The sequence below is a fragment of the Camelus bactrianus genome, chromosome 1 (assembly GCF_048773025.1).
Source record: "Camelus bactrianus isolate YW-2024 breed Bactrian camel chromosome 1, ASM4877302v1, whole genome shotgun sequence".
Lineage (NCBI taxonomy): Eukaryota > Metazoa > Chordata > Mammalia > Artiodactyla > Camelidae > Camelus > Camelus bactrianus.
The window spans coordinates 572,363-597,475 of NC_133539.1; the positions used below are offsets into that span (position 1 = coordinate 572,363).

At 64.6% G+C, this 25,113-nt stretch overlaps 1 protein-coding gene across 1 annotated transcript; it reads right to left on the reverse strand.

Moving 5' to 3' along the window:
* Positions 1-2,674: 2,674 nt before the first annotated feature.
* Positions 2,675-23,842, reverse strand: COL6A1 (collagen type VI alpha 1 chain). The gene is made up of 35 exons (XM_074375396.1): positions 23,494-23,842; positions 22,786-22,915; positions 21,147-21,347; positions 20,409-20,568; positions 20,149-20,277; positions 20,024-20,044; positions 19,641-19,661; positions 19,522-19,566; positions 18,627-18,680; positions 18,047-18,091; positions 17,921-17,947; positions 17,713-17,739; positions 17,582-17,626; positions 17,241-17,294; positions 16,982-17,044; positions 16,193-16,255; positions 16,042-16,095; positions 15,912-15,947; positions 15,664-15,726; positions 14,240-14,302; positions 9,372-9,434; positions 8,645-8,707; positions 8,489-8,539; positions 8,322-8,357; positions 7,656-7,718; positions 7,353-7,418; positions 6,790-6,825; positions 6,354-6,390; positions 6,152-6,160; positions 5,754-5,887; positions 5,369-5,478; positions 5,006-5,189; positions 4,748-4,928; positions 4,168-4,197; positions 2,675-4,032 (listed from the first exon to the last, which is right to left on the reverse strand). The coding sequence occupies exons 1-35, from the start codon at positions 23,588-23,590 to the stop codon at positions 3,410-3,412; spliced, it is 3,084 nt and encodes a 1,027-aa protein (XP_074231497.1). The 5' UTR covers positions 23,591-23,842; the 3' UTR covers positions 2,675-3,409.
* Between the last annotated feature and the right edge of the window lie 1,271 nt (positions 23,843-25,113).

The window sequence follows — 25,113 nt, forward strand, 5'->3', positions numbered from 1 at the left end:
AGGGGAGTGGTGGGTTGCATGGGAAACGCGCATGTGACTTCAGGGACCTGCAGGGGCCCTAAAGCGATCGTGCCGTGCCACACGGCCACCAGCGCTGCAAGGACTCCGAGCCTCACGCCCTCCTGAGGAGCCTTCGGGCCTCAGCTGGAGGAGGGGGTCTCAGTCTCAGTGTCATCATCCCAGCAGCTGAAAGACAGAGGAGCCACTGAACTTAAAATCCTGCCTCAGGAAGGCATTGTCAGGGACCTGCAGTCGGGGACACCGGACCGGAGGACACTGGCCCGCAGGTCTCAACCGGCGAGCTGCAGCCTCCCGGGCACCCTCAGAAATCACAGGTGAACAGTTGTTCCTTCCTGCGTCTTCTCAGCACAAAAAACGATAAACACCAGACTGGCTACAGTGGTCAACATGAGTGTGGCGGGTTTCTCCCTGAAAGACCAGGACCATCGGGGGCGAGGGGACGGGAGGCCTCGGAAGGCAGAGCGTGCACCAGGACGCCGCACCCAGGGTCTGAGAGCGAGAGGACGACAGAGAAACCGAGTGCAAACCAAGGAGGGTGAAGCCATAGTCCTCCTCTGTCCACGCAGGCGCAGCAGGGGCCTGAGTGGTGGGCGCCGACTTTGGGGAGCACCTCCGCCCCGGGCCCCAGCCGCATGTGTGAAGCAAAGGAGGCAGGGCTCTGACCAAACCTCTGGAGCCTCTGAGCCCCGCACTTGGACGGATGTGGGGCTGGGTTGGGAGAAAGGTCCCAGAGATGGGCTGCACACGCCCTGTCTGTCCCACACTGGCCGATGGATCAGACTGGTTGGGGGATGAGTGGGAGCCGGCAGGGGCCCTCAGAACACCCCTCGGGCCCCAAAGGCCCCCCTCCTTTCCAGGACCACACTTCCTGGAGAAGAGGAAGGAATTGCGGCCAGAGGCTTTAGGAGTAGCAGGGCCAAGAGGGATGCCAGGCACTGCCCCCACGGCTCCTAGTCGGGGTGAATGGGGTGGGGGTGGCAGGCCCCCTGACAGTGCTGTGCACCCTCACCCACCCTGTGCCACGTAGCTCCAGCTGCACGGAGAGGGGGAGCCGGTGTCAGAGCCAAGAGGCCGCGGCTGTTCCTGGCCCAGAAAGGAGAGGGGGTCCCAGCCCACTTACAGTAACGGGGTAACTGGCTTTGACTTGTTTGCCGGACTTCACGCAGTGGTCCTAAACGCTGCTTTTACAAACTTGGAAAGGATGCAGACCTGGTGGGGCCTGAGGTTTCCCTCATAGCTTCGTATTTTTAAAAGCCGAGTTCCGTGGACTGAAGCAGGACCCTGTCTGTATCCTGTGGATGTTGGGAGGCGGGTGGGGGGGGGTGCGGGGAGAAGGACAGCCAGGAGCCGGATCCCAGGACCCCAGCTGATCCCAGCCAGAGATTCAGGGATTAAAGGTACCGACTCTTCTTAAAGGGGAAACCTCTGATTTCTCACTTTCCTTCAAGGAGAGATCCCTGGGGTGACCACCCTCAGGCGCGGCGAGGAGGCCTGCGGGCCGGGAGCACCCGCAGGCCCACACTGCAGCCCCCGACCGGGTGCAGACCTGGGCAGCCAGGAAGGAGCCCGAGTGCGGGGAGGAGGGGCGTCCTGCAGAGACTCGCAGGCCTGGCGCCCCCTCCTCCCCCAAGCTGCCCTCTCCTGCCAGTCCTGTGCTTCCCCGCCATGGACCGTCCAGGGCCCTCGAGCTGCCTTGGCCCAGATATAGGTGTGTGATGCCTGTCCTGTGAGGGGACCGGGCCCACAGCCTCTCAGACGGTGCTTCCATGTTCCGAGCCCAGTTTGCAGTTGAGGACACCGAGGTGTAGGGGCAGGTGACTGGGTCAAGGTCGCACTGGCGGGTGGTCAGGCGGAGCGGGTGACCTGCAGGCTGTCCTTCCGGTGACAGTGGAGCAGTGGACGCTTGCCCACAGCGGCTGCGGGGTTCCTGTGGAGGCCAAGTGTGATGTCCACCATGGCAGACCCCGGGGGACCTGTGCCTGACCCCCAGTTCTACATGGGGTGTTGCTCTCCTCAGAGTCAGAGAGGATCCGGGCGCCATGCTGCCCCCACCGCCAGACACTTGGCTCTCACAGCCACGTTTTGTGGGGCATCAAGTGGCCCCACCCAAGGGACACCTGCCAGGCTCCCTCTCGGCTAGAATCTCTTCTCCCGGCTCCTTAAACGGGCAATGGGTGTCCTGCCCGCACACTGGCCTCTTCATCTGCAGCCCAAGTGCAGCCCAGCCCTCCCTGTCTGCCTCCCCTGCCCCACCCCCGCCCTCCTGAGACTGGGGCTGACAGTCTCACTGCCCTGAACTGAGTCTCCCATGGGGCCCCCAGATCCCGACCCCTCCAGAAATCAGAATGCTGGCCCTTTTGGTGATTAATGAGGATTTACCTTATTGGATCTGGCCGGCTCGTCCCCCTGTCCCCCCCATGACCGAATCTGCTTCTGATTCTTGCAGCCCAGGGTGTCAGAGCCCCTCCCAGAGCCTCCGCAGGAACAGACAGAGTCTTTACTTTCCGACACTTCCCCCAGACCCAGAGGAGGGGTGTCATGGGTGGGGTCTGGCCAAGGCAGGCCCCTGGGGTGGCCCTAACCACCTTGGAGCTCTCCCTCGGGTGCGAACACGCTGGGGGTTTTAACTCCTGGGAAAGACAACCACAGGGAGGACAGTGAAAACCTTTATTTGGAAAAGTCGCCGACATGGACACAATTGAGAAAAAACACAGGAAGGAGTAAAAGTATAATTAACGTGTTAAGAGGGTCCTCAGCGAGACGCAGAGCCAGGCGCCCCTTGAGGAGGGAGAGCCTTGCCCTGTTTTCAACAAAACGCATCACTCTGGCTAGAGGCCAGGCCTCTGCGCCCTGGGCGGCGGGGTAGCACCTTTGCTCTGGGCTTTGTGAGGGCACGGGCGGGGGTCGCAGTGTCTGCGGGCCAACGTCCTGCCACCCTGGCTCTCGGCCCAAGGCTGCTGGAACCAAGGCACCAAGGCGGGCGTGAGTGACCGGACCTCGCGAGTGGGCACGCTTGTCTCTGCACACATGCGGGCTCGCTGCTGGACTGACTGGTGTAAGTGGAGAGCTTAGTGAAGGATTCTGCAGGGTCAGCGGGAAAGCAGCCCAGGGGCAGGGGATGGAGGTGGGGACAGCTGAGCCCAGAAAGGAAAGAGAACCAGGGTTCAGGTTCTGACCAGGGATTAGGGGACGCTGACAGCCAGGGGCGAGGCGGACGGTGCCGGTGCGCAGCGGGAGGGGCCGGCAGAAGCCGGGGCGGGTGGGGGTGGGGGGCGCAAAGCATAGGGCAGCTTTTCAGGCTTTTCTTTTTTAAAAAACTTAGCTAATTGGATGGGTCAGGAAAATTCAGGTCACATTTTCACTTTCTGTTTCAGGGGTGGGGAGGCTGCTAGCCGAGCGCCACCTTCCTGGACACCGTCTGGTAGAAGACGCCCCGCAGCAGGGCCTGGTAGCTGGGCACGCGGAACAGGTGGCGCTCGCCAAAGGCCACGTCGTACTCTGCCGTCTTGCCGGTGACCAGGACGCGGATGTGGGGCTCGTTCACCTGGCGGCCCACCACCACCACGAAGATCTCGATGCCTGCCCGCTGGGCCTCCTGCACGGCCTTCTCGATGGCAGCCGCCGTGGCGCCCTGCGAGTTGCCGTCTGAGAAGAGCAGCAGCTTCTTCTTGGCGCTGGGGGAGGAGGCCTCACGGTAGAAGCGGGTCACGTAGCCGAGGGCGTCGGTGACGTCAGTGGCGTCATTGAAGAAGTCCATGGCATCCACGGCGCTGGCCAGCACGGTGTAGTTCTGCAGGAACTGCAGCGCCGTGCGCTCCGGCCGCTGCTGCCCGGTGCCGCTGTACTGCACCACCGCCACGCGCACGTCCTGGTCCGGGTCCGTCCGGCCCGCCGTCAGGAAGCGCTCAGCCAGCCGCTTGGTGAAGCGCTTGGTGGTATCGAAGTTGTGGCTGCCCACGCTGGCCGAGCCGTCCAGCAGGATGGTGATGTCGGCCGGGGAGGTGAACGTGACTACGGGGGGGGGCGGGTGGGGGGTCATGAGCACACACATGGCCTTGGGGGCCCGGCCCCACCCACCCTTCTGGCCTCCGGACCCTCCTCACCCCGGGCCCGCCACGAGCAGCCTGTCCACCCCCCGGTACTCACTTGGGCAGGTGTAATCTGGGCATTTCTTGTCTGTAAAAGAGAAAACCCCACAGCCTGAGCCCAGCCGTCACAGGAACTGCTGTTCTACCTGGAAGCTCAGCGGAAGGACGCCGGGCTGCTCTGTGGGAGGCTCCGGTGGTGGTGCTCCTGAACGGCCAGCCCCACATGTCCCCTCCTCCCACCAGGAGGGCTGTCCCTTATGCAGGAGTGACTGTGGAGGGGTGGAAGGGTCCCCCAGGCACCTGCCCAGTGAGAGGCGGGCCAGAGCGTTGGCCCCTCCCAAGAACGAGGAAGCCAAGGCTCAGAGAGGAGGAAGGATGGTCTGCAGCTCAGACTCCGTGCCACACTGTCCCTGGCGATGCTGACCACGACCACACACACACGGACCCTGGCACAGCCCACACCCTGGGGAGCACCGTGTGGACACCAGGCCACCACATCCTTGAGCACGAGATGAAGCAGCTGGTGGGGGAGGCAGACACACTGCTGGCTGTTAGGGGTGGTCTGGCTCAGAAGCCAGAGGTCATGTGGGCTGAGCGAAGACCTGAGTCTTGGCCGGGGGGGCCCTCGAACTGCCCACCTATGCAGATCTGGGTGGTGATGTTCTTCAGGAAGTTGTCGTCCAGCAGCTCCGCGTAGTTCTCCTTGACCAGCGAGATGCCCGGCCGTCCCTGGGACACCAGGCCTTGGCAGGAAATGACATTCAGCTGGTCAGAGCCGGCTGCCAAGCCAAACAGGTCCTTGATGCCCACGGAGACCACCTGCGGAGAGGTGCAGCGTTGGTGTGGCCCCACGTGGGGACGGATCCCCCCGGGTCCAGGCATGGAGGCAGCCCCACCTGAATGTCAGGGCCGCAGAGCACGCTGAGGGGGGTAGTGTCCCTCTGGGTGTCTGAGCGGCCGTCGGTGATGACCAGGGCGATCCGGTTATTCTGGGTGGGTGGCAGCAGCCGGCTCCGGGTGTACTGCAGGGCCTCGCCCGTGAACGTGCCGCCGCCCATCCACTGCAGTTGCTTGATGGCTCTGTGGGGCCACAGCTGTCAGGGCCGGGGCCGGGGCCGGGACAAGGCCAGGGCTGGGGTCAGGGCTGGGCAGGGCTGGGGTCAGCATAGAGGCCCAGGTAAGAAGTGGGTGTGGGCTGAGATGGGCTCAGGGCAGGGGTCAGGGTTAGGGTCAGAATGGGGCCAAGCGGCCACACTCACTCCTTGAGGTCCTGGGCATTCTTGATGTTGGGGTCCCTCAGGTCCACGTGCTCCTGCATCTGGTTGTGGCTGTACTGCACCACGCCTGCGTGGGACTGCCCGGGCTCAAACTGCACAGGAACAGTAGCTGAGATCAGGAGTGTCCCCCCAGGGGCTCCCGAAGTGCCTGGGCCCCTCCCTGGGTCGCCCCCCCACCCACCACCTGTCTCAGGCCGGACCAGCCCCCAGGCCCCCAGGGTGACTCATGCTCTGGTGGGTTGGAGGCTTGGCTTTCAAGAAACAAAGTGTTGTGTCTCCCACGGCCCTCAGCACTCCGGTGTCAGGACAGACCCCGGCCGCCCCAGGAACCACCGGCCCCGAGCAAGGCCCAGGGTGGCCTCCTCACCTTGACCAGCTCGTCCCGGCTCAGCCGGTCAATAACCTTGACGATGAAGTCCTTGGCGATCTCAAAGTTCTGCAGGCCAATGCTCTCGGAGCTGTCCAGCACGAAGAGGATGTCGATGGGCCCGCACTTGCACTCTGCGGACGGTGGGGCAGTCAGCCCCGGGCCTCTCCCAGGACCCCTCCAGCAGGGCAGCCCAGAGGTGGGGAGGCTGGAGGGCCCAGGGCCGTGGGGGAAGCTCCTGTCCCCCCTCCCTGGTGTAAGTGACTGGGGAGAGGACAGGCCAGACCAGCCCCCTGGCCGTGAGAGTGGAGACAAGGGGCCTGACTCCCCACCCACAGGGGGGGCTGCTCAAAAGCTCCAGGCACAAGACCCGGAATGGGACACAGAGCGACACTCACCACAGCAAGCTGGGGAAGAGGAGAAAGGCAATTACCAGGCGGTCAGACTGCACCCTCCGGCTCCCCGCCGTCCCCGCCCCAGACTTCCTTATGGCGGGGCGCACGCCCAGCCTCCTGCCGGCTCCCCTCCCCCCACCAGCGCCGGTGGCAGGACCGCCATTCTTTCTAATTTGGACAGTTACACAAAGGTGGAAATACTCACAGCACATTTTCATGATGATGTCCAATATCTCGCATTCCTGGGTGGAGGAGAGACACTTGCATGAAGCTAAACTGGCCCTCTTGGTCACCCCACCAGGGCTGCCCTGGGCTCTGAGGGTGAGGCCAGCCCTCGGGGTCCCCATCCCCTGGGACCACACCAGAGGAGAGGGGGGGTCTCATTTCCCAGGGTGTGCCCTGCTCTGCCACCTGAGGCAGTCCCTGACCTTGACATGTGGCCACCACGTGCCCTCCACATAGCCATCAGATGACCATCACATACCCCCCACATGGCCACCACATGACCATCACGTGTCCTCCTATGTGGCCACCAGATGTTCCCCCGTGGCCATCACGTGCTACTGTCACGGCTCCCCACCCCCACAGTATCCTTGGCCAGAGCGGTTGGCTCCCACGGACGTTCACGGACACCCACTTACATCCGGCCCCGGTGGTCCAGTGTGCCCTGCGGGTCCCTGTCAAAGAAAGAACAGGGGAAGGTTGTGAGGGCCCTCCCCTTGATTCCCGAGCTGCGGGTCTGATGGGAGCCCCCAGGCCAACCCACCTCCGTTTATGGCCCCCGAACACGAGGTGCAGCTGACTGCACGTTAGCGCCTAGGGGAGCTGCTGCTAACGTGCTCGGCGACGACCGTCCAACGCGCCTTTTCTGGCGGTCAGTGGGCACGCTGGCCGGGCCCTGTCTGCAGCTCACCCACGGTCACCGCCGGGGAGTCACCACACCGATGGTCTAACGGTGCCACCTCTATGGGCAGGGTGTCCAGCCTCACCCAGGCACCCTCCCCGGGCTCTGCTGCACCCATCACATCTCTTCTCTGCCCCCTGCTCAGCCCCCAGCTCCCTGAAACTGCACGTTCCCCCAGTCCTATCTGCCAAACCCCAGCCTCCCTAGCCCTTCCCCCGAGCCTCGCTCCCAAATTCCCGCCCACCCCAGCCCTCTGCAGACTCAGGGTCAGGCCGCTGCCCCACAGCCACGCCGACTCACCTGGGGGCCTTCGGGGCCTCGGTACCCCTTCGCTCCTTTGGCACCTCGAGGAGAAATGTCGTTGTTCTGGAAGGACACAGCACGGTGTCACCAGGCACCACCACATATGGCCAGACCACGTGCTGTCTGTCCTGATGTGCCGCCCGCCCACCCACAGAGCCACCTCCCTCCCCGTGCTCCGCTTACCCACAGAGCCACCTCCCTCCCTGTGCTCCACCCACACACAGAGCCAGCTCCCTCCATGGCCCTCGAGGCCAAGGCTGACTCAGGATTTCACAGCCTGCGGGTGGGCTCTGCACTCACGTCCTCTCCGGGGTCCCCAGCTTCTCCCTCATCCCCCTTGAGGCCGGGGTAGCCTTTAGTGCCCTGCAGGTGACAGGGGAGCAGGCGGTTAGCGGGACCCCGTCCCAGGGTCTGGGGTGGCCCTGCGGCCCCGGGCTCCTGGGGAGGGCCAGCCTCTGGGGGCGGTGGAGCCCCCACCACACCTCTGCGGCTTGGGCCGACATCTTCCGGCAGCGGGGCAGCTCTGGCCCACCCCAGGCGTCCTGGCTGACAGGCTCCTTTGTAAATTTTACTGATTTAAATTCTCTTTACAATGGTACAGTTTACATGCATTGCGTTTCCTTCCTAAGAAGCAGAATTTTTCACAGGAGAGAGAGAGACAGGAAGGAGACACTGTCTGCCTTTCTCCCACCCCCGGTACATGTTTCCTGGGGAGACTCTGAGGCCGAGAGCAGGACAGAGGACACCTGAGCCTGAGGGGAGATGGGGTGGAGACTCTGGGAGCCTCTTTGCTCCCAGGCACTCTGGGGGGCATGTCAGTTACCAGGGGCACCCCAGGGCCACGTGAGGCACGCAGAGATGGAGACGTGTGTGTCTGCACCTGTGTGTGCATCTGCACACGTGAGTGCACGCGTGTGCGTGCGTGCCCCGTGCACCCCCAGTAGCTGACGCGGGGCGTGTACTCACGTTTGTCCCGGGAGGGCCCCTGCTGCCCGGATAGCCCTGCAGGGAAGGCGGGACAGTCACACCAGCCCCGACGCAGGCAGGGGCACCCCCGAGGGACAGTCCCACCATCGGTGCCATGTGTGCCCAGCTGGCCTGAGGGGTGGTGGGGCAGGACAGGGGTCACTCACCGGGAAGCCGGGGAAGCCCTCGGTGCCGTTTCCGGGGGGGCCGTCTTCACCCTGGGAAAGCAGATAGCAGCCGGTCACTGTGGGAGTCGCCCAGCCGGGACGCTCCAGACTCGGGGCCCCGGCAGCCCCACCAGGGCTATGCCCTGTGTCACTCACCCTTTCGCCCATCAGCCCAGGGTCTCCGGGGGGGCCTGCAGGCCCGGGGACTCCTCTGAGACCCTGAGAAGGAGAAAATGAAGCGGACGCCAGGCGGTGAGCCGCACAGGCTCGGGGCACCAGGCGTCCGGGAGGAGGCGGGAGGGCGGATGGCGCAGCACAGCAGTGATCAGAGGAGGGGCTTGAACCGACGACCCTGCGGGCCGCGCACCCTTAGGGTCTGAGAGGCCGCACCTGCCTGGTGAGCCCCCGGGGGGGACCCAGGGTAGCTGGACCGGGACAGAGACCCAGGGCTCAGCGCAGGGAGTTCAGACCCGAGCCCGACCAGAGCGGGTGGAGGGAGAGGCGGGCACGACACGGCATGGCCGCGCCAGCGCCTCGGTGACGTCTTGACGTGTTGTTGACATTTTAGCTCATTATGGAAAGAAACCTGAAAACTTTGCCAAGTCAAATCTGTAGGGCATGATACGCAACGAGAGAGAAGAAACTGGGAAGAAACGAGCCAAAGCGCTCGCGTTGCTGGTCTCGGGGCGGTGGGGCTCGGGTCTCTCTCTCTCTCTTACACTTTTGTGCACTTGCCAAATTTCCTGAAAGTCACCTATACCACGAATGAGGTGATGCTGAGACGTGTGAGGAGCCCGGGGACTCTCCTAGGGAAGTGCTGGCAGGGCCTGGGGCCTGGGGCCGGGCTGGGCCCCTCCTGGGGGCGGCCGGGAGCGCCACTCACCTCGGGCCCTGGGGGCCCCTCGTCCCCTCGGTACCCTTTCGGTCCAGCGGGGCCAGCCTCGCCCTGCGGAGAGACAGACACACCCGTTGGGCCCTCTGTGCCCGCAGCAGCCCTCCTGGTCCCAGAGCCACCCTCGCTGGCCTTCCTGTCTGGACCCAGGGTCTTGGTCCCCTGAGCCTCTGAGACGTCCCTAGCCAGGCCAGGGGAAGGGTGGCAAGCACCTGTCACTGTCGGGGCTGCCGGCCTGCCTGGCCCCTCTGGGCGCCCCCCAGGCCCCCTCAGCCAGGACCCTGGACCCAGAGGCCTGTCCGTGGGGCCCTGTCGACAGGCGGCGCTTCCTGATGAGGCCTTTCCTGCGGCCTCCCCACAAACATGTACCGCTCCCTGTCATCCAGCCAAGGGGGCTGCTGCAGCACTGCTGCCCCACCACAGCCAGGCCGGAGTCTAGGCCCGCCTCGGACAGCACCAGCATCACACTCTGCCCGCCGGCCACTGGCACCAGCAGCCCCCGCCACCGCAGGGACGCAGGCCCACGGGGTAAGCCTGGGGCCCTGAGACCTGCCTCAGGACAGGAAAAGGGGTGCAGGAGGGAGGATGGGCTTGTCTGGGGGCGCTGGGGCCCTCAAGGTCTCGGGAGGACCCACCACGGTTGGGGACAGGGACAGGAGAGGCCTGGCAGGTGGGGCGTGTGACAGGACATCTGGGGAAGCACGTTTTCCAGAACGGGCCACGTGGACCCCAGGGCAGAGCCGACCACCTGCCAGGTCTGCAGTCGGTGGGGGAGTGGGGACCACGACTGGGTCGAGAGGGCAGGGCGAAGCCCAGAAGCTGGAGCCCCCAAGGCCACGGAGTCGGACGTCCCAGCGACCAAGTGCCATCTCAGCCACAAGTCAGGAGGGGACCATCTGCAGCTGGTCACGGGCTGGGGGACACGGGGCCTCCCCCCAGGGGAGGCAGCCGCCCAGCCGTGCCCAGCGTCCCTGCAGCCTGGGCTGGGGCTTCCCTCTCTCCCCACAGTCTACAGTGACTATTCATTGCTCTGAAAACTGGAAACAAACCCAGGAGGTGCTGCCGGAACCCAGTGTTTTATTCCGTTAGAGTTGGGGCCGCAGGGAAAGACCAGTCCGGCGCCTGTCCCCAGCACCGGCAGGAGCCGTCACGCGCTCCTCGGGCCCATCTGGGAGGAGGAGGGGGAGGACCCGCCCGCCCTGCCAAGAAGGGTGGCCCCGGAAGTGCCCTGGCAGCAGGGCCAGCCCAGCCCGAGGCCACAACAGTGCGGAAACAGGAAAGTAAGGGCTTGCAACAGCGATCCCAGGGGACAGAGAAGAGGGGGTTAAATATGATGGAAATGCATTTTAATCCTGGGAAGGGCTGCAGTCCCACGCTGGGACAATGGGTGGCCACTCACTGAAACAGTCCAGCCAGGGCAGGCCTACGCTCCATACTCCAGACACATCAGTGACGTAAGCCAGAAGCACACGAAGGGGGTGAGCGCGTTCGTACATCCTTGTGAACGAGCAGGACGCTCCCCTCATCCACAAGGCACCACAGACAAGACGGGACGCCGATGACACACAACAGAGTGTCTGCCCCACGACTGGAGCCCCACACACATCAACGTGGGAAACACAGGCTCTGGTGGGACACGGACGGCTGCGTGAACAGCCAGGCGGAGGGGCCACGCCGGCCTTCCCACAAGTGGTCAAACAGAGAGAGGAGCAAAGACGCACGCCTGGAGTCTGATCGCAGCTCCTGTTGGCAAAGGTGCGGGTGCCTCCTCTGTGTGACAGCCTGGGGGGCACGCACGTGGGGCCAGGCATGTAGACAGTAGAACGGTCGGGCAAATGTCAACCTGTGCACACACACCACTGGGGTCAAGAAATTTTGCTACTAAGAATTTGTGTTCTGGATGTGGCCTTGGAAGTACTTCAGGATGGACAGATGGACAGAAGGGCGGATGGACAGAAGGGTAGACACATATGTACACTGAGGATGGACGGATGGGCACCAGCTGACAGTAGATGACAGAGAGATGAGTGATGGGTGGGCACAGGTGACTGGCTGGGTGGATGGACAGACAGAGGAGCGAATGGATGGGTGACAGGTAGATGACGGCATGCAGGTGGGTGGCAGAGGGCTGGATGGTTACAGCTGGAAGGATGAATGGACAGATGGACAGATGAACTGACAGAAAGGCCGATGGTTGCTGATATTTTTCTGTAAAGCAAAATACTGGAGACAGTCTCCCTTCACGTGAAGGGGGCCTAGGTGGGCACCTCAGTACGCTCACCCAGCGGAACGTCTTGGAACTGAAGAAGCGTGGGCGGGGGCTGGCCTGGCCAGGCCCCCAAGGTTAATCAGGGGGACAGAGCGTTGCCAACGATGCTGTTGGTGGACGGCAGCCCTCCCACCTGGCCCCTCACGCACACCGTGCTCTTTCTAGAAGGGTTCTAGAAGAAACCAAACATTAGAGAAAACTGAAAATGGACGCCTGTGTTGTGGGGGGACAGGAGAATTCTGCTGGTCTTCCTCCTGCTGGAGGTACTGGTTTTAACCATTTCTCTCTCAGGAAACAAAACCCGGAGAAGCAGCTGTCCCCCGGGAGCTGTGGTCCGGGGGCCCGAGGACATTCCAGCCTTAGTCTACATAAGAGGCGGCATCCGCCTCACTGCCGAGACGGAGGCCCAGCAGCCCCGGGCCCGAGACGCGCCCCCTGCCCGCACGCGGCCACAGGCCCCAGGGACGGCGGGGCCTCGGGCAGGCGGCGCCCGGAGATTCCAACCTGGGATCACGTGCCAGGAAGTTCTCCACGGAGCTGGCCCTTAGTTGCGTCATGAGAAGTTCCATGCCCACCCCGTTATACCGCGCCGGGAAGGCCCCGAGTGCGTGGCCGCTGCTCCGCAGGAGAACTGACAGCTCTGTCCTGCTGTGGCGGCAGTTCCTTTCCTACTCTGTGAGTTCCTTTTTTGTTAGAACTCCAGCTCCAAATTTTCCTTCATAAAAAAAGCTGCCAAAGGCATGAAGCCATGATCCACGTCCCAGCTGAGCCCGAGGCCCCCCGGGGTCATCCTGTCTCACAGCCCCTGCTTGGAGCTCCCGGACCCCCACGCACCGCTGTCCCCTTCTTCTGCCCCCTGGGAAGTCCCCAGGCCTGGCCCAAGGCCACTCCCCATGGTCTAGCTGGACCCTCCCCACACGGTCAAGCAGCACACCTCACCCCCAGCACACGGTAAGGGCCCCACCCAGCGAACCCCATCATAGGACCAGTGGGTGTGCAGGTGGGGACCCGGTGGGGCTGGCTTAGTGATGGGACCATCCGAGGGAAGGGGGTCCCTGGACAGGTGCAGGAGGAGAGAGGGGTCCGTTTTCACCTCCCACCCAGCCCCGGCCCCTGTCGCGCCCCCATCGTGTGTTCTCCTGCATGGGGGTGGTCCCTGCAGGAAGGAGGAGAGGATGAAGCCCCCAGTCCTGGTGACACAACACCTGATCTGTTGCAGGGACGGAGGCTGGGGGGAATCCAGCGTCCTTGCTGGCTCCCTCATCCCAGCACAGCCAGGGCAAGGACCCCCACCCGCGGGAAGAGGAGCCAGAGGCCAGAGCAGAACAAGATCTTGAGGCCCCACCGCAGGCCTGGGCTGCGCCCAGAATCGCGGGGCCCTCAGTGGCCCGTGGACAGGGCAGCCCTCCCCCAACGGGGGGCGGTGGGCGGGGTCAGGGGGCCTCTCAGTTCGTGGCGTCCTCACCATGAGCATGGCTCAGTTTGCTGCGTGTTCACTTTTGTATCCTCTGTCCCCACCTCTCCACCTCGGATGGCCAGCGGCCCCCTGGAAGGCAGTACCGGGTGGTGCCCCCCACCCCCAGTGCTCCCCCAGGGTCGGCCAGAGCTCCAGTGGGCCTTGCGGATCTCTGCCAGGTCGCGCTGGCCACCAGAGCCCCAGCCTGGCCGAGACCACCCACCAGCGTGGCCGTGGTCACTTCAACAACCCCAGTGGCCACACTCACACTCGGCCCTTTGGCCTGTTCTGCCCAGTGCTGACTCCCGGCCACCCTGCCTCACCTCCCCGTGCGCCTGTCCTCGCGCCCGCCATCCCCTCGTGACACCCAGGCCAGGCCTCTGGAGATGGCTGAGAGCACCGTGCTCCCTGGGGAGGGAGGTCTCCCCCTTCTGCCCTCCTGATGCTCACAGCTCCCTGGGGGTCCCCTGACTCCTCCACCCACCCAGCCCACTGCCTCCTCAGGCCTCCACCCTCCTGTCTCCCCGCACAGCCTCCGGAAGGTCACATCCAGGAATTCTGGAACATTCCATGCACTGACACACCCAAATCAACCTCCAGCCGGGATCTCATACCTGAGCTCAAAACACTGAATGAGAGTCTCCCCCTGCCAGCTTGGTGTCTTCTGGGGGTTCCCATGCCCTGTCTCCAATGTGGGGTGCATCTGTCTGGGCTCAGTCCTCCAACACCTACCCTGCTGCTGACAGCCCTGCCCCATCTGCCCCCAAGCCTCAAGGCTCACCCCCACTGCCCTCCTCCCACACCAGACATGCCAGGGCACCCCCCTCCCCACTCTGAGGGCCACCTGGGGGTTTGCTCACTCAGCACTGCATCCTTGCCGGTGCCACCGCCCCCAGACAGAGGGGTCCCCCTGCGAGCACTGGGCCCACCTCCCCAGTCTGCACCTGCCACTTGCCTTCTCCCCTCCACAGCTGCCCCCCAGACACCGAGGTCTCCAGGTTACACCCGCCGCAGGAAGTGCACCAGGTCAGAGGCGGAGAAAGGTCTCCTCCCAAATTCGCAAGCTGATCTGTGCCAGCAGAACCGCTTCTCACAGGGACACCCCTCCCTGCCCCCGACAGCTGGGCTTCCTACCGGGTCTCCTGGAACGCCGACGGGGCCTTCTCGACCCTGGTCACCTTGGGGTCCGGCTTCGCCCTAGGGAGGAAAAGCCGCTGGGTGGAGGCGGGGAGGCGGCTGCCCTGGGCGGCCATCGGGCAAAGCCTGGGGCCCAGCAGCTCCCCCAGAGCCAGGAAGGACCACCACCCGCTGGGGCTGGCCTCGCCCTTCGTCCTCACATATGCCCACGTGTTTTCCACATACACAGCCGTGTGTGTCTGTCTAGTGACGCGTGTTTCCAAGAGTCCACCACGAGGGGCCAGCAGCCCTGCTCTGCCTGCTCCCCAGCGAGGCTCACTGATGGGCCTCGGGGGCCCAGGGCTAGGGGGATGGCCGGGCGCTTCCTGGAGGCTCCCCCAGGGCCTTCCGTCCTGTTTCTCGACCCGCGGGGCAGGCCTTGGAAGTGGTGTCAGAGCTACGTTGTCCTTGTTCTGATGTCCCCCCCAACCCCTGTGCGGGGTCTGCGGGGCTCTGGGAAAGCCAAGGAGTGGGGAGGGGTCAGAGAGACGAGTCTCTCTCCTGCTGACCTTGGTCTTGGCCAGGCTCCCTCTCCCCATGAGATGCCCCGGACTTGTGTTTGGAGGAGGACATGCCCCTGGCTGACCAAGCGTCACCGCAAGATGGACAGCATGGCCTGGAGGGTGTCCTGCTCTGGGACGAGGAGTGGCAGATGGAGGGCTGGCCGCACCTGCGGTCTGGACGTCAGGCCTCTCCCCCTCACTCCCGCTCCATCCAGCCAGTCTGTGTCTGCGCCCACACGTTAGGTCCCGCGGGGCAGGGAAAGCCCAGCGTGGCCCCGGGCAGTGAGGCTGGGCCCAGCCGTCGAGGTGAGGGGTCAGCAGCCGCTGGGCCACCCAACGTCCCCGCTTTTGAAGTTTTAACAGGAAGACCACCCCCAGGAAGGACTCAGGCTCTGTCTGCAAAACGTGGAGGGAGCTCCTAGGGGGACGTGCAGGTTGAAGAACCTTGATGTGCGGTGGAGTCAGGCAGACTGAAAACACGCTAAGCGATGCCGCTGGTGAAAAGGCACAGAGGCGGACACAGCACCCACAGCACGAGGGTGGTCACACTGCCGTTGCCGCCACACAGAGGACACGCTCACACGGGGGCCACGCCCGCAGACCAGCGTCGCCGTGTGACTCTTCAGGCGGCTGCGCCCCGGTGTGTGCTGGGCCTCGAGGTGGCTGGGGCCACGTAGCTCAGAGGCCTGGGCAGGGGCCGAGGGAGGGGCTGCTGCATTTCCCATACAAGCGGGGGGTGGGGGGTGGTGGGGGCTATTTTTGGAAAAATAGAGGTTGGGGTTGTGGGTTGCCCAAATCCAGGGGCCAGAGGGGCTTGGTGGTGTGATGGCATGACCTCGGCCTGGGGATGGGGTCCCGGCTCTAGAAACAGTGACTCACCGGGTCTCCTCTTGGGCCCCGCGTGCCTGGGGTCCCCCGTGGTCCCCTTTCCCCCGGGCCGCCCTGTGCGGAGGGAAGTGGAGAGGTGAGGCTGCGGCCCAGACGATGCAGTGTGGGACACTCTCCATCTCACACCAGATCCTTCCAGAGACCAGGGCCCCACAGCTCTGACAGGACGATAGGGCTGGACACCCCAGCCACTCCAGCCTCTAACTAGTGAGGCCCAGAGCCCAGGACCCCCAACTCACCCTCTCTCCAGGGGGGCCGTCTGGTCCTGGGTTTCCCTGGGGTTGAGGGAGGAACACAAGCATTAGTTTGGGACAGGAGCGCTGCTGCAGTCCCAGGAGCCAGGAGCAGGAGGCCACACGGGGGTCCTACCTCGTCGCCGGCTTCGCCTTTCTCTCCCGGGGGGCCAGGCTCTCCGGGCTCACCCTGGAGGAGAAGGGTGTAGACTGTCCGGCCCTGGGCAGGCGGCCTCTCCCAGGGCCCGGGCCCACACCCCTGTGTCGGGGGCTGAGTGCACACTCACCTCATCTCCGGGGGGGCCTGTGCTCCCCGGCCTCCCTGCGTCCCCATCTGCTCCAGGCTCCCCCTGGAAAGATCAGAGGGTCAGCTTCGGGAGGCCACAACTGCCCGCCCTGGGGGATGCGACCCCACACTGGCCCTCCTCACTCAGACTGCAGGCCGCTGCCCCTGCCTCAGACTTCGAGGACCCTCCCCAACCATCCATGTCTGTGCCCAAAATCCCCGATCACAGCCCAGCCCTGGTGAGTGATAGCCCAGTGTCCACAGCCTGGTGCCTGGCCCCTGTGGACCTGGGCCCATGGGAAAACCCACTGCGGGCACAGTAGGACGTGTGGGGCAGAGTCCATGTTAAACATTCGTCTTCTCTCGCATTTCCTGATGCAGAAAACCCCGGAAAATGCCAGCAAGGTCTGACTCTAACTCAGATACGAGGTCCTCATGCCCACCTCTCCGCCCACCTGCGGGGTCAGCACCAGCCTGCTTACTCGTGGGTTCAGACTTCACGCTAGCAGGTAGGCTCTGGCATGGAAGGCAGGCTGCGTGGACAGTCCTGAGCCAACCTGAGGCCGAGGGCGGCCTCCGTCTGCCGCGGGCAGGCGAGCGCCGCAGGTGCGATGGTACCAGCACCCGCCTTGGCGAGGTCCCCACCCTAGCCCTGCCTGCCTGCCTGCCTGCCCGCCGGCCTGGCCCTCAGACCACGCCCAGAACTTGCTTCCGGGGGAATTTCTGCTCAGTGCTCAGTAGGTGGTAAAGCCCCCGCCTGCCCCACCCTCCCCTGGCTGGAGTCGCTGACCTTCGCTCCTTTCAGTCCGAATGCACCCGCATCGCCTTTGGGCCCCGGGGGTCCTTGGATGCCCTGGTGAGAGGACGCAGGGAGGGGTCGGTCCGGAGGCTGGAGCCGCAGCACTGGGCCGCGCACCGAGTGAGAAGCCGGGGCGGCCGGTCTGCGAGCAGCTCGGCCGCGGGACTTCTCGGCGTGCCAGGAGGAGGGTTGGGCTGTTTTCACTCCTGAGAATTCAGTCTTAACATGTGGGTGAGAGAAAGTGACTTACGTCGAATCCGGGCGAGCCCTTGCAGCCTGGCAGGCCGGGGTACCCCATCTCCCCCTGCAAGGAGGAAGGCGAGTCGGGGTCAGACCTTCCAGCTCTGGCTCGTTGGTCCCCTTCCCGAGAAAGCCCTGCCCGGGGGAAGAAGCTCTGAGCTTGGTCGGGGGGCATGAGGGCCACTGGGACTGGAGGCTCGTCAGGAAGGCCTCCTGCCTTTTGTGCTCCCTCAGCGCTGCCCGCACACGAGACCCCTACCCTCCCACCTCCTCCGGGACAGCCAGCTTTGCCCACCAACCCTTCCCTGAACCGCGTGCCCCACCACCAGCCCGCCGTGCGCTAAGGGTGACCTTCATGCCATCCACGCCGTCGATGCCGCGCTTCCCCTTCTCGCCCTGCAACGTGCCAAAGCCAGAGAAGGTCAGACGGCACCCCCATGGGCAGTGTCCCCACCAGCCTTGCCCACGCTGGCCACACTCACCTTGTAGCCCTTGGGTCCCCTGGAGCCCTGCGGAGACAGGAAGGGAGGGTGAGGGGCCTGGCCTCCCCATCAAGGGCAAGTTCCCCAAGGAGGGCCCCGCATCAGCTCGCCGTGGCCCAGCCACGCCGGGAACAACAGCACCGTCCTGTCCGGGGTAGGGGCCACTCGATGCCCTGAGGGACATGTCCCAAAGTGGCATCTCACTCACCTTCTCCCCTCGGCTCCCCTTTTCTCCCTAAGCGGCAAACAGAGGAGAGAACAGGGCTGTTAGGGGGTCCCAGGCCCGAGGCCCCAGTGCCCTGGACACACCGCAGTGGAGGAGAGGGAGACACACCTTCATGCCCTGGTAGCCAACGGGTCCGAGGTCCCCAGGCCTTCCCTGCAACAGAGGAGGGATGCGTTAGACAACCTGGATCAGGGCGGCCCCTACCCAGCCCCTTCGCCCCCCACCCTGCTCAGGCCTGGTCAGCTGGAGAGACCAGACCAGCTGACCACTGACCTGTGTCCGGGAGAAAGAGAGAGAGAGGGCCCTGCTGTGACGGCCCCACCCCTCCTGGGGGCTCCCCAGCAGGACTCCGGGGGTGGGTTCCAGGCCCCCCAGGAGGAGAGGGGTGGTATGCGAGAAGACTGGTGGTGGCTGAAGCAGAGGCCCTGGGGCTTGGCTGGCTGACCCCCACAACCTGTCCTCAGAGCAGGTGGGCCTTGTGGGGGCCCGAGGGGGGGTCTTCCTGGGTGGGATGTGTCCTGTGCCCTCTGGTCCTCGCCACCCTAGGGGGCCATGTCCTCTGAGGGTCAGGCCACTTGCGACGGTGCTCAGAAACCAGCCCTCCTTCTGGACAGTTCTGCAGCTGGGTTCCCCAGCCTCGGGCTTCTCAGCGCCCCCTCCCCTCCCGCGTCAGGCGCTCGGCACTCACGGGGTCTCCGGCTTCTCCTTTCTCTCCTGGGAGACCCGGCTTCCCGCGCTCTCCCTGCGACACAGAGCAGATAAGTTCAGAGGACAAGTCCCATTTATTTCTAAAAGGCTAGTGAAAGGCACCCCCTACTTGTTCATGAAAACGGTTTGAAAAGATATTCCATCCAGTCTTCAGTTCATGTGGTTTTCAGACACCTTTCCTGTCACCCATCCTGGGGTCGGCCTGGTCAGGTCCATGTGTCCCCTTCCACACAGCCCGCCAGACCTGGGGCTGTGGGCGCCGGCCAGACTGCCCCCCAGCGGGGCTGGCCCCTGAATCTCTTTTCTCTGCCCATTCCTGCCGCCGCCTTGGGCTCCAGGGGAGGCACAGGCAGGTGGGCTGGATGGGGCACAGAAGCCCCCAGGGGCGGGGCTAGTACTCAGTCCCATGGTTGGTGGCCACGTGGCTCCAGAGCCCCTGGACCTGACACTTTTTTAGGAGAAGCCAGAAATCTGACTTGCACGAGCAAGCTCCCTGGCTGTGTGTGTTGTTAACTAAGCCTGATCTCCAGAATCTCCGCCGTTCATGCTGTCGCACAGGAGGGCCACCTTCAGTGGCAAAGCTTAGGGGACACTCACTCCAGAAAGGCCAGTCCCTCCAACACAGAGAGGAGGCCAGTGCAGTGGATCCCGCCCCACACCAGCCTGAGGCCACCACATGGGCCGTGGGGTTACCGCACCCAGACTCTCTCCCGAGCTCGGTGCAGGCGGGTGGGTGGGTGCGGTGGGTGCTCAGGACGGCTGCCTGGGGTCCAGCCATGTCCCTGACACCTGGCGCCAGGCTACGGGGACGTTTCTCCCAGGTTCCCCCAGCTCCCAGAGGTAAGTGCGGGTGTGGGGCGACCACAGCCACTCACCTCGTACCCAGAGTCGCCTCGCGGTCCAGGAGGTCCTCTGGCGGGCTGCAAGACACAAGAGAACAGTCAGTGCGAGACAACGTCCAGGCGGCCTGGGGCAGGTGGGGAGCCACACTCACCTGGCACTCGAAGGAGCAGCACTGCGGAGAAGGGACAGAGGGACATGTCAGAAAGCCCAGCACGGCCACATGGCCGCCCACGCTCAGCCTGCTCGGCGGAGGAACGGGCACCAGAGACCCCCCGGGCAGGAGGGGCGGGAGGGGGAGGACACCAGAGACCTCTCGGGCGGGGGGGGGGGGGGGGAGGGGGAAGGGCACCAGAGACCCCTCGGGCGGGGGGGGAGGGGGAAGAGCACCAGAGACCTCTTGGGGGGGGGGAAGGGCACCAGAGACCCCCCGGGCAGGAGGGGCGGGAGGGGGAGGACACCAGAGACCTCTCGGGTAGGGGGGGGAGGGGGAAGGGCACCAGAGACCCCTCGGGTGGGGGGGAGGGGGATTCTCACCACTTGTTCCACATTATTTTTCTGAAAATCGAAAGGGAAAAGTCGGTTTAACTTCAAGTCCCAGGCACAGGAGTTCCCGCGTCCTGGACCCGGCAGGGCGGGCGGGGCGGGCAGGCCACGCTCACAATCATGTCTGTGATGGTGTCGATGGTCTGGCTGATGACTTCCTCCGCGTCGCGGCTCTGCCCCCAGTCAGCCGCCGTGAAGTTGCGCCGGTACGTGTGGTCCGTGGCGATGATGCTCAGGCGTGGCTCCTGGTGCGGTTGTGACCAGAACGAGGGCGGTCAGCGATGGTGGGAGCCAGGCCCCACCCCGTCTCTGCTCCCCGCCCCCCGGTCCCCGGGAGCCCCTCCCTTTCTCCACTGCAGGCCGCGTGGGGCCCTACCAGGTGGTCAGGTGTGATGGCCACGGAAAAGACTTTGATGCCCAGGTGCTTGGCCTCATTCACAGCGTCCTCCAGGCCCCCACACGGCTCCTTGTAGCCCTCCAGGGGGTGCCCATCGGTCACCACGATCAGGTACTTGTTCTCCTTCAGGTGGGAGCCCCTGCACAGGTGGGGCAGGTGAGACCACCCAGCCTGGGCCCCTCAGGCAGCTGTTGACCCAACAGCTCAGGGCCGCTTGGAACCACGGAGCTAAGACCCCAAGACTGGCGGTGATGGGCAGGGGCTGGAAACCCCGAGGGAGACGCCGACCCAGGGTTTTTCTCAAAGCGGAGTTTCCTGTTTCTCTGTGTGGACCTGGCTATAGAGTGGGTCATAGAGACAGCTACTAAAGCAGAAAATAACCTCGTGGGCTCACTGCCTTCAGTGGTTGAGGGGACAGCGGACAGTTTGAGAGAGGGTCAGAGAGTGACCTTGGCAGCCCTGGGCGGTGGTCACCAGCACGACCCCCTCGGCCACTTGGACTGTCCCTGGGGCTTTCGGGCGCTGGAGCCTGGCTTGGCAGCGAGTGGCCCTGGGGCCTGGCGGGTTTGGCTGTCCAGGAGGTCAGGAAGGTGCAGCAGCCTCAGAGGGACTGGGCCTAGCCACCCCCTCGGCAGGAGCCACGGGCGAGGACGGAGGCAAGGCACAGGTGGCAGCCGGGAACAGGGTGGGCGGCGGGGCGGGTGACGAGGCGCTCACCCCACCAGCAGCTCCTCCAGCCCCTTCTTGATGGCGCAGTCCGTGTAGGTGCCCTTGCCGAAGTACTTGACCGCGTCCACGCTGCTCTTGAGCGCGTCGCGGCCGCTGGGCATGCGCGTGAGCCCTTGGATGATCTCCACCTCGTCGCTGTAGTGCAGCGCGCCGGCGTTCCACACCAGGTTGCGGTCACAGCGGTAGTACCTGCGAGTGCGGGCGGGTGAGCAGGGCCTCCCCCACCCCAGGCCACCTCCCCTCCTGCCAGCTGGCCGCCCGAGGGCACCGGTGGAGACCCGCCCAGGGCTGGGCTTCCCGCACGGCCCTGAGACGCTGGGTCCTGGCTCCCGGGGCCACACACAGAGGGGGCTGCAGGTGGTCAGGAGGGCCAGGCCCTGGCCAGCCAGTGACCACCACGTCCCCTGGTCCTCAGGATCTCAGACGAGGCGTGTGTGTGTTGGGACCCTGCTCCAGGGCCACGGGGGTTGGGGACAGACCCTGCATGGACAGCAGTGGGGCTGGTGACGGGGCAGGAGGAGTCCTGCTGGTGAGGGCCCCTGGATCTGAGCGGCCTCCTCTCTCTGCCCCGTGCACCTGGGGGGGGGGTGGCCAGGGCCCGCCAGCCCAGCAGCAGGGGTGTCTGAGGCCCCTGCATGGAGCCAACAGCATGAGCAGCAAGAGGAGCCCACCCAGCTCACAGGTGGGGAGACTGAGGCACGGGGCCAGAGCCCAGGGGACGCCGGGCCACACTGACTGCCCCAACATTCCCTCCTCGAGGTGCGTCCCTCCCCAACCCGGGCCCTCCCTGCTTGGCCTCATGGCCCCGGGCATCTTGGGAGGTTAGGGCTTCAGGCCTTACAGTGCCCTGCTCTGAGCAGACCCCGCCCTCTGTCCCTGTGGCCCTTTCCAGTGGGTGGGAGTCTCAGGGCCTGGGTCAGCAGTCAGTGGGTCAGTAGGTCAGCAGGGACAGGGTGGGACACCGGGTGGGCCCTGCACAGGTGAGGGAACAGGGGAGGAGCATGGCTCTGACCCAAGCCCCTCCCCCACAGCCCTGACCCCCTTCCACAGTCGTGACCTGTCCTCGGCCACACCAGCTGCCTGGGACTTCCCCACTATGAACGAGTGAGTGAGTGGATGGAGAGTGTCACCTCCAAACCCAGAAGCAGGCTGGCAGCCCCTTTGACCAGGACACCAGACACAGGGGACACTGGGCCTTGAGTCTAGCAAGTAGGCTCTGACCGTCCATGTAGGCAGCAGTCCACGTCCAGGCAGTTGGCGGGGATGCCCTCTCCAGGCACTGGGCAGAGCCATAGGGCCCCAGCCAGCTCCCCAAACTCACTCACTGTGTGAGGTGGGCAGCTGGGGGGCTGGGAGCCCCATGTGGCAGCGCTGTCCCCTCAGACCTCCCGGCTGTCCGGCCTGCACCATCTCAAATCCAGCCTCCTTCTGGCCCATCTGAACCACACAGACTTGGGGCAGGGGGGACTTGTGTGGCCAGGCCAATGCCGCCTGTCTCAGGTGGGGACATCAAGGCCCAGCTCTGCCTCTGGGCCATGGCAGGGGCGACACCAGGCCGGCCGCCCCCGGGCCCAGCGGCCCCCCACGGAGAGGCTCAGAGAAAGGCAGGGGGAGGCCGAGGTCCCACCTGTCATTCAGGTTGTCGATGAAGCGCTTGGTGAAGGCCTTGACTTTGTCCACCAGGGCCCCGTAGGGCTTCAGCCTCAAGGCCACACTCTCGGAAGTGTCCAGCACGAAGAACAGGTCCACGGGGCAGTCTGGGCGGGGACGGGAGGAGGGGCCCTGTAGCTCACGCCCTGCACTCACCTGCCCCAGGTGAGCCCCCCTCCAGCCATCTCCTGGCAGGTAAGCCATGGCCCGGCCACCCCCCGCGCGGAGCACACAGCACACAAACGAGGCGGCAGTCTGAGAATCCTGCCGGCTTGAGTCAGAGCCCCATCCCTCCCGGGGGGCGGGGAGCCCACCCGGCCACCTTGTTTCCAGGTTGAATTTAAAACTACAGGGGCACGACCTTCAGAAGAACCGGGCAGGAAGCAAAAGGAACTGACTGAGGCAGAGATCGGGCAGCACCCGCCCGCGGGGAGTGCTGGAGGCTGAGGCCGGACGAGGTTCACCCCCTCATCCTCCCTCCTGACTCCCCAGCCTCACGTCCCTCATCCCTCGGCCTCGGCCTCGGGGCAGCCCGAGCCCAGGGCCCTCACTGGGGGTGCCCCCGGAGCTGGGCCCCCACCTCAGCTCTCACGCTGGGGAAGGGGCCAAGGTCCCACCGTCCATCGTGCCTGGATGCCTCTGGTCTGGGCCTGCCTCTCCCGGCAGAGCCCGCAAGTCCGCTCACCTTGGAAGGCGATGGCCCTGGCGGCCGCCGGGTCGTCCTGTGCGGTGGCCCAGGAGGCCTGCAGCAGCAGCGGGAGCAGAGCTCGGAGCAGCCTCATGTCTCCGGCCTGCGTGTCACCGTGGAGCAGGGGCAGGGCAGGGTGGGCTGGCAGTGACCGGTGACCGGAGGGAGAAGTCCTCTCTGCTCTCCGGCGCCTCCGGAGTTTCAGCCCAGGAGGGGAGGGGCGGGCGAGAAGGAGGAGCTGGGTGGGCCCTGGAGAGGGCGGGGGTCTCTCCAGCCCGGGTGAGTCACTCAGCCTCCGGGAGCCGCTCTGAGCCCAGGACGCCGCTGGGCTAACTGACTTACTTCCCGGGCTTGTGGGGACTTCTGCTTGCTCGCAGTTCCCGTGCTGGCTGAGTTTCAGACGTCTGGAGGAGGACGTGCGGCCCACCAGGGCTTTCTCCGAGGCACTGCGTGGTCGTTTCTAACCTCCGTGGGGAATCCATCCCTGTCCCCACACTAGCCAGGTTCTACAAGTCGTTTCAAATCCGTCGCTCTGTCTAACTTCCAAGTTTTCATGTAACTCTCTCTTCACAGTTTGGTCAAATACGTTTTTACGAAAGATGTTTCATTTTTTACTGTGGGAAAACAGTCAGCAGATAACTGCACGTACCTTTGTTTTGTGCAAATACAGAGAGACAGACAGACAGAGACACAGAGAGGAGGGAAGGCCCAGGTTCTGAGGACGGGTGTGGGGACCCCAGACCGGGGCCCGGGGTGGGGGTGGGCTCAGAATGTGGACTCCTGGCCCCAGGGAAGGTTCTAGATCTTTCAAGAGCCGAAGCTCAGTATCAGCTGAAATGTTTTATGGTTTAAAACATGCAAAAATCTACAACCATGACAAAGTTCTGGGAACCCTTCAGGAATCGCCCCCTCGATGACTTTTAGGGTTTCTTCCCTGCGTTTTGACACTTCTGTGAGCTAACGGCGGGGGTGGTCTCACCGCTGGTTCCACGTAAGTCAGGCTGTGGGTGCTGCTTCGGGGTTCGGTGCAGTGCCCCCAGCTTCCAATTCAAAGGGGCTCTGCCTGGGGCAAGGCTGTCACTGCTCACCTGGCCTCTCCAAGCCTGAGCTCTTTGACTTGCAAAGACAGCAACTCTAATGTTCTTGCAGGTTTTGGGGAAGAAATCAGAATATGTGTGTGAAACCAGGAACCGTGAGACTCCAGCAGCAAGGGCCAGCCGGCTGCAGGGCTCCTGCCCCTGGGAGGTGACTGACACTTCGTCTGTGAAATGGGAAGAGACGGGGATGGATGTGCCCGGACCTCTGGCTGGCTGGCCCCCACCCCACCCCGCGGAGATCCTTGCCGTGTGGCAGTTTGCAAACCCTGCTGGGCGTCTGTGCCCAGGGAGAAGCGGGGCACAGGGACACCCACCCTTCCGGGCTGCGGCATAGGGGCAAGGTCGTCCCGAGAGGTGGGGTGGCCTCGGGCACAGCGTCCACATCCCCACATCCAGAGTCCAGGCAGCACATCCACGCCTGCAGTGCTGCGGGGCCCGGCAGATGGCACAGCTGCCCCCAGGGCCAGTGGCCGCAGTGGGGGTGTGAGTGGGGTGCGGGGCTCTGCGGCCCCTCTGCTCG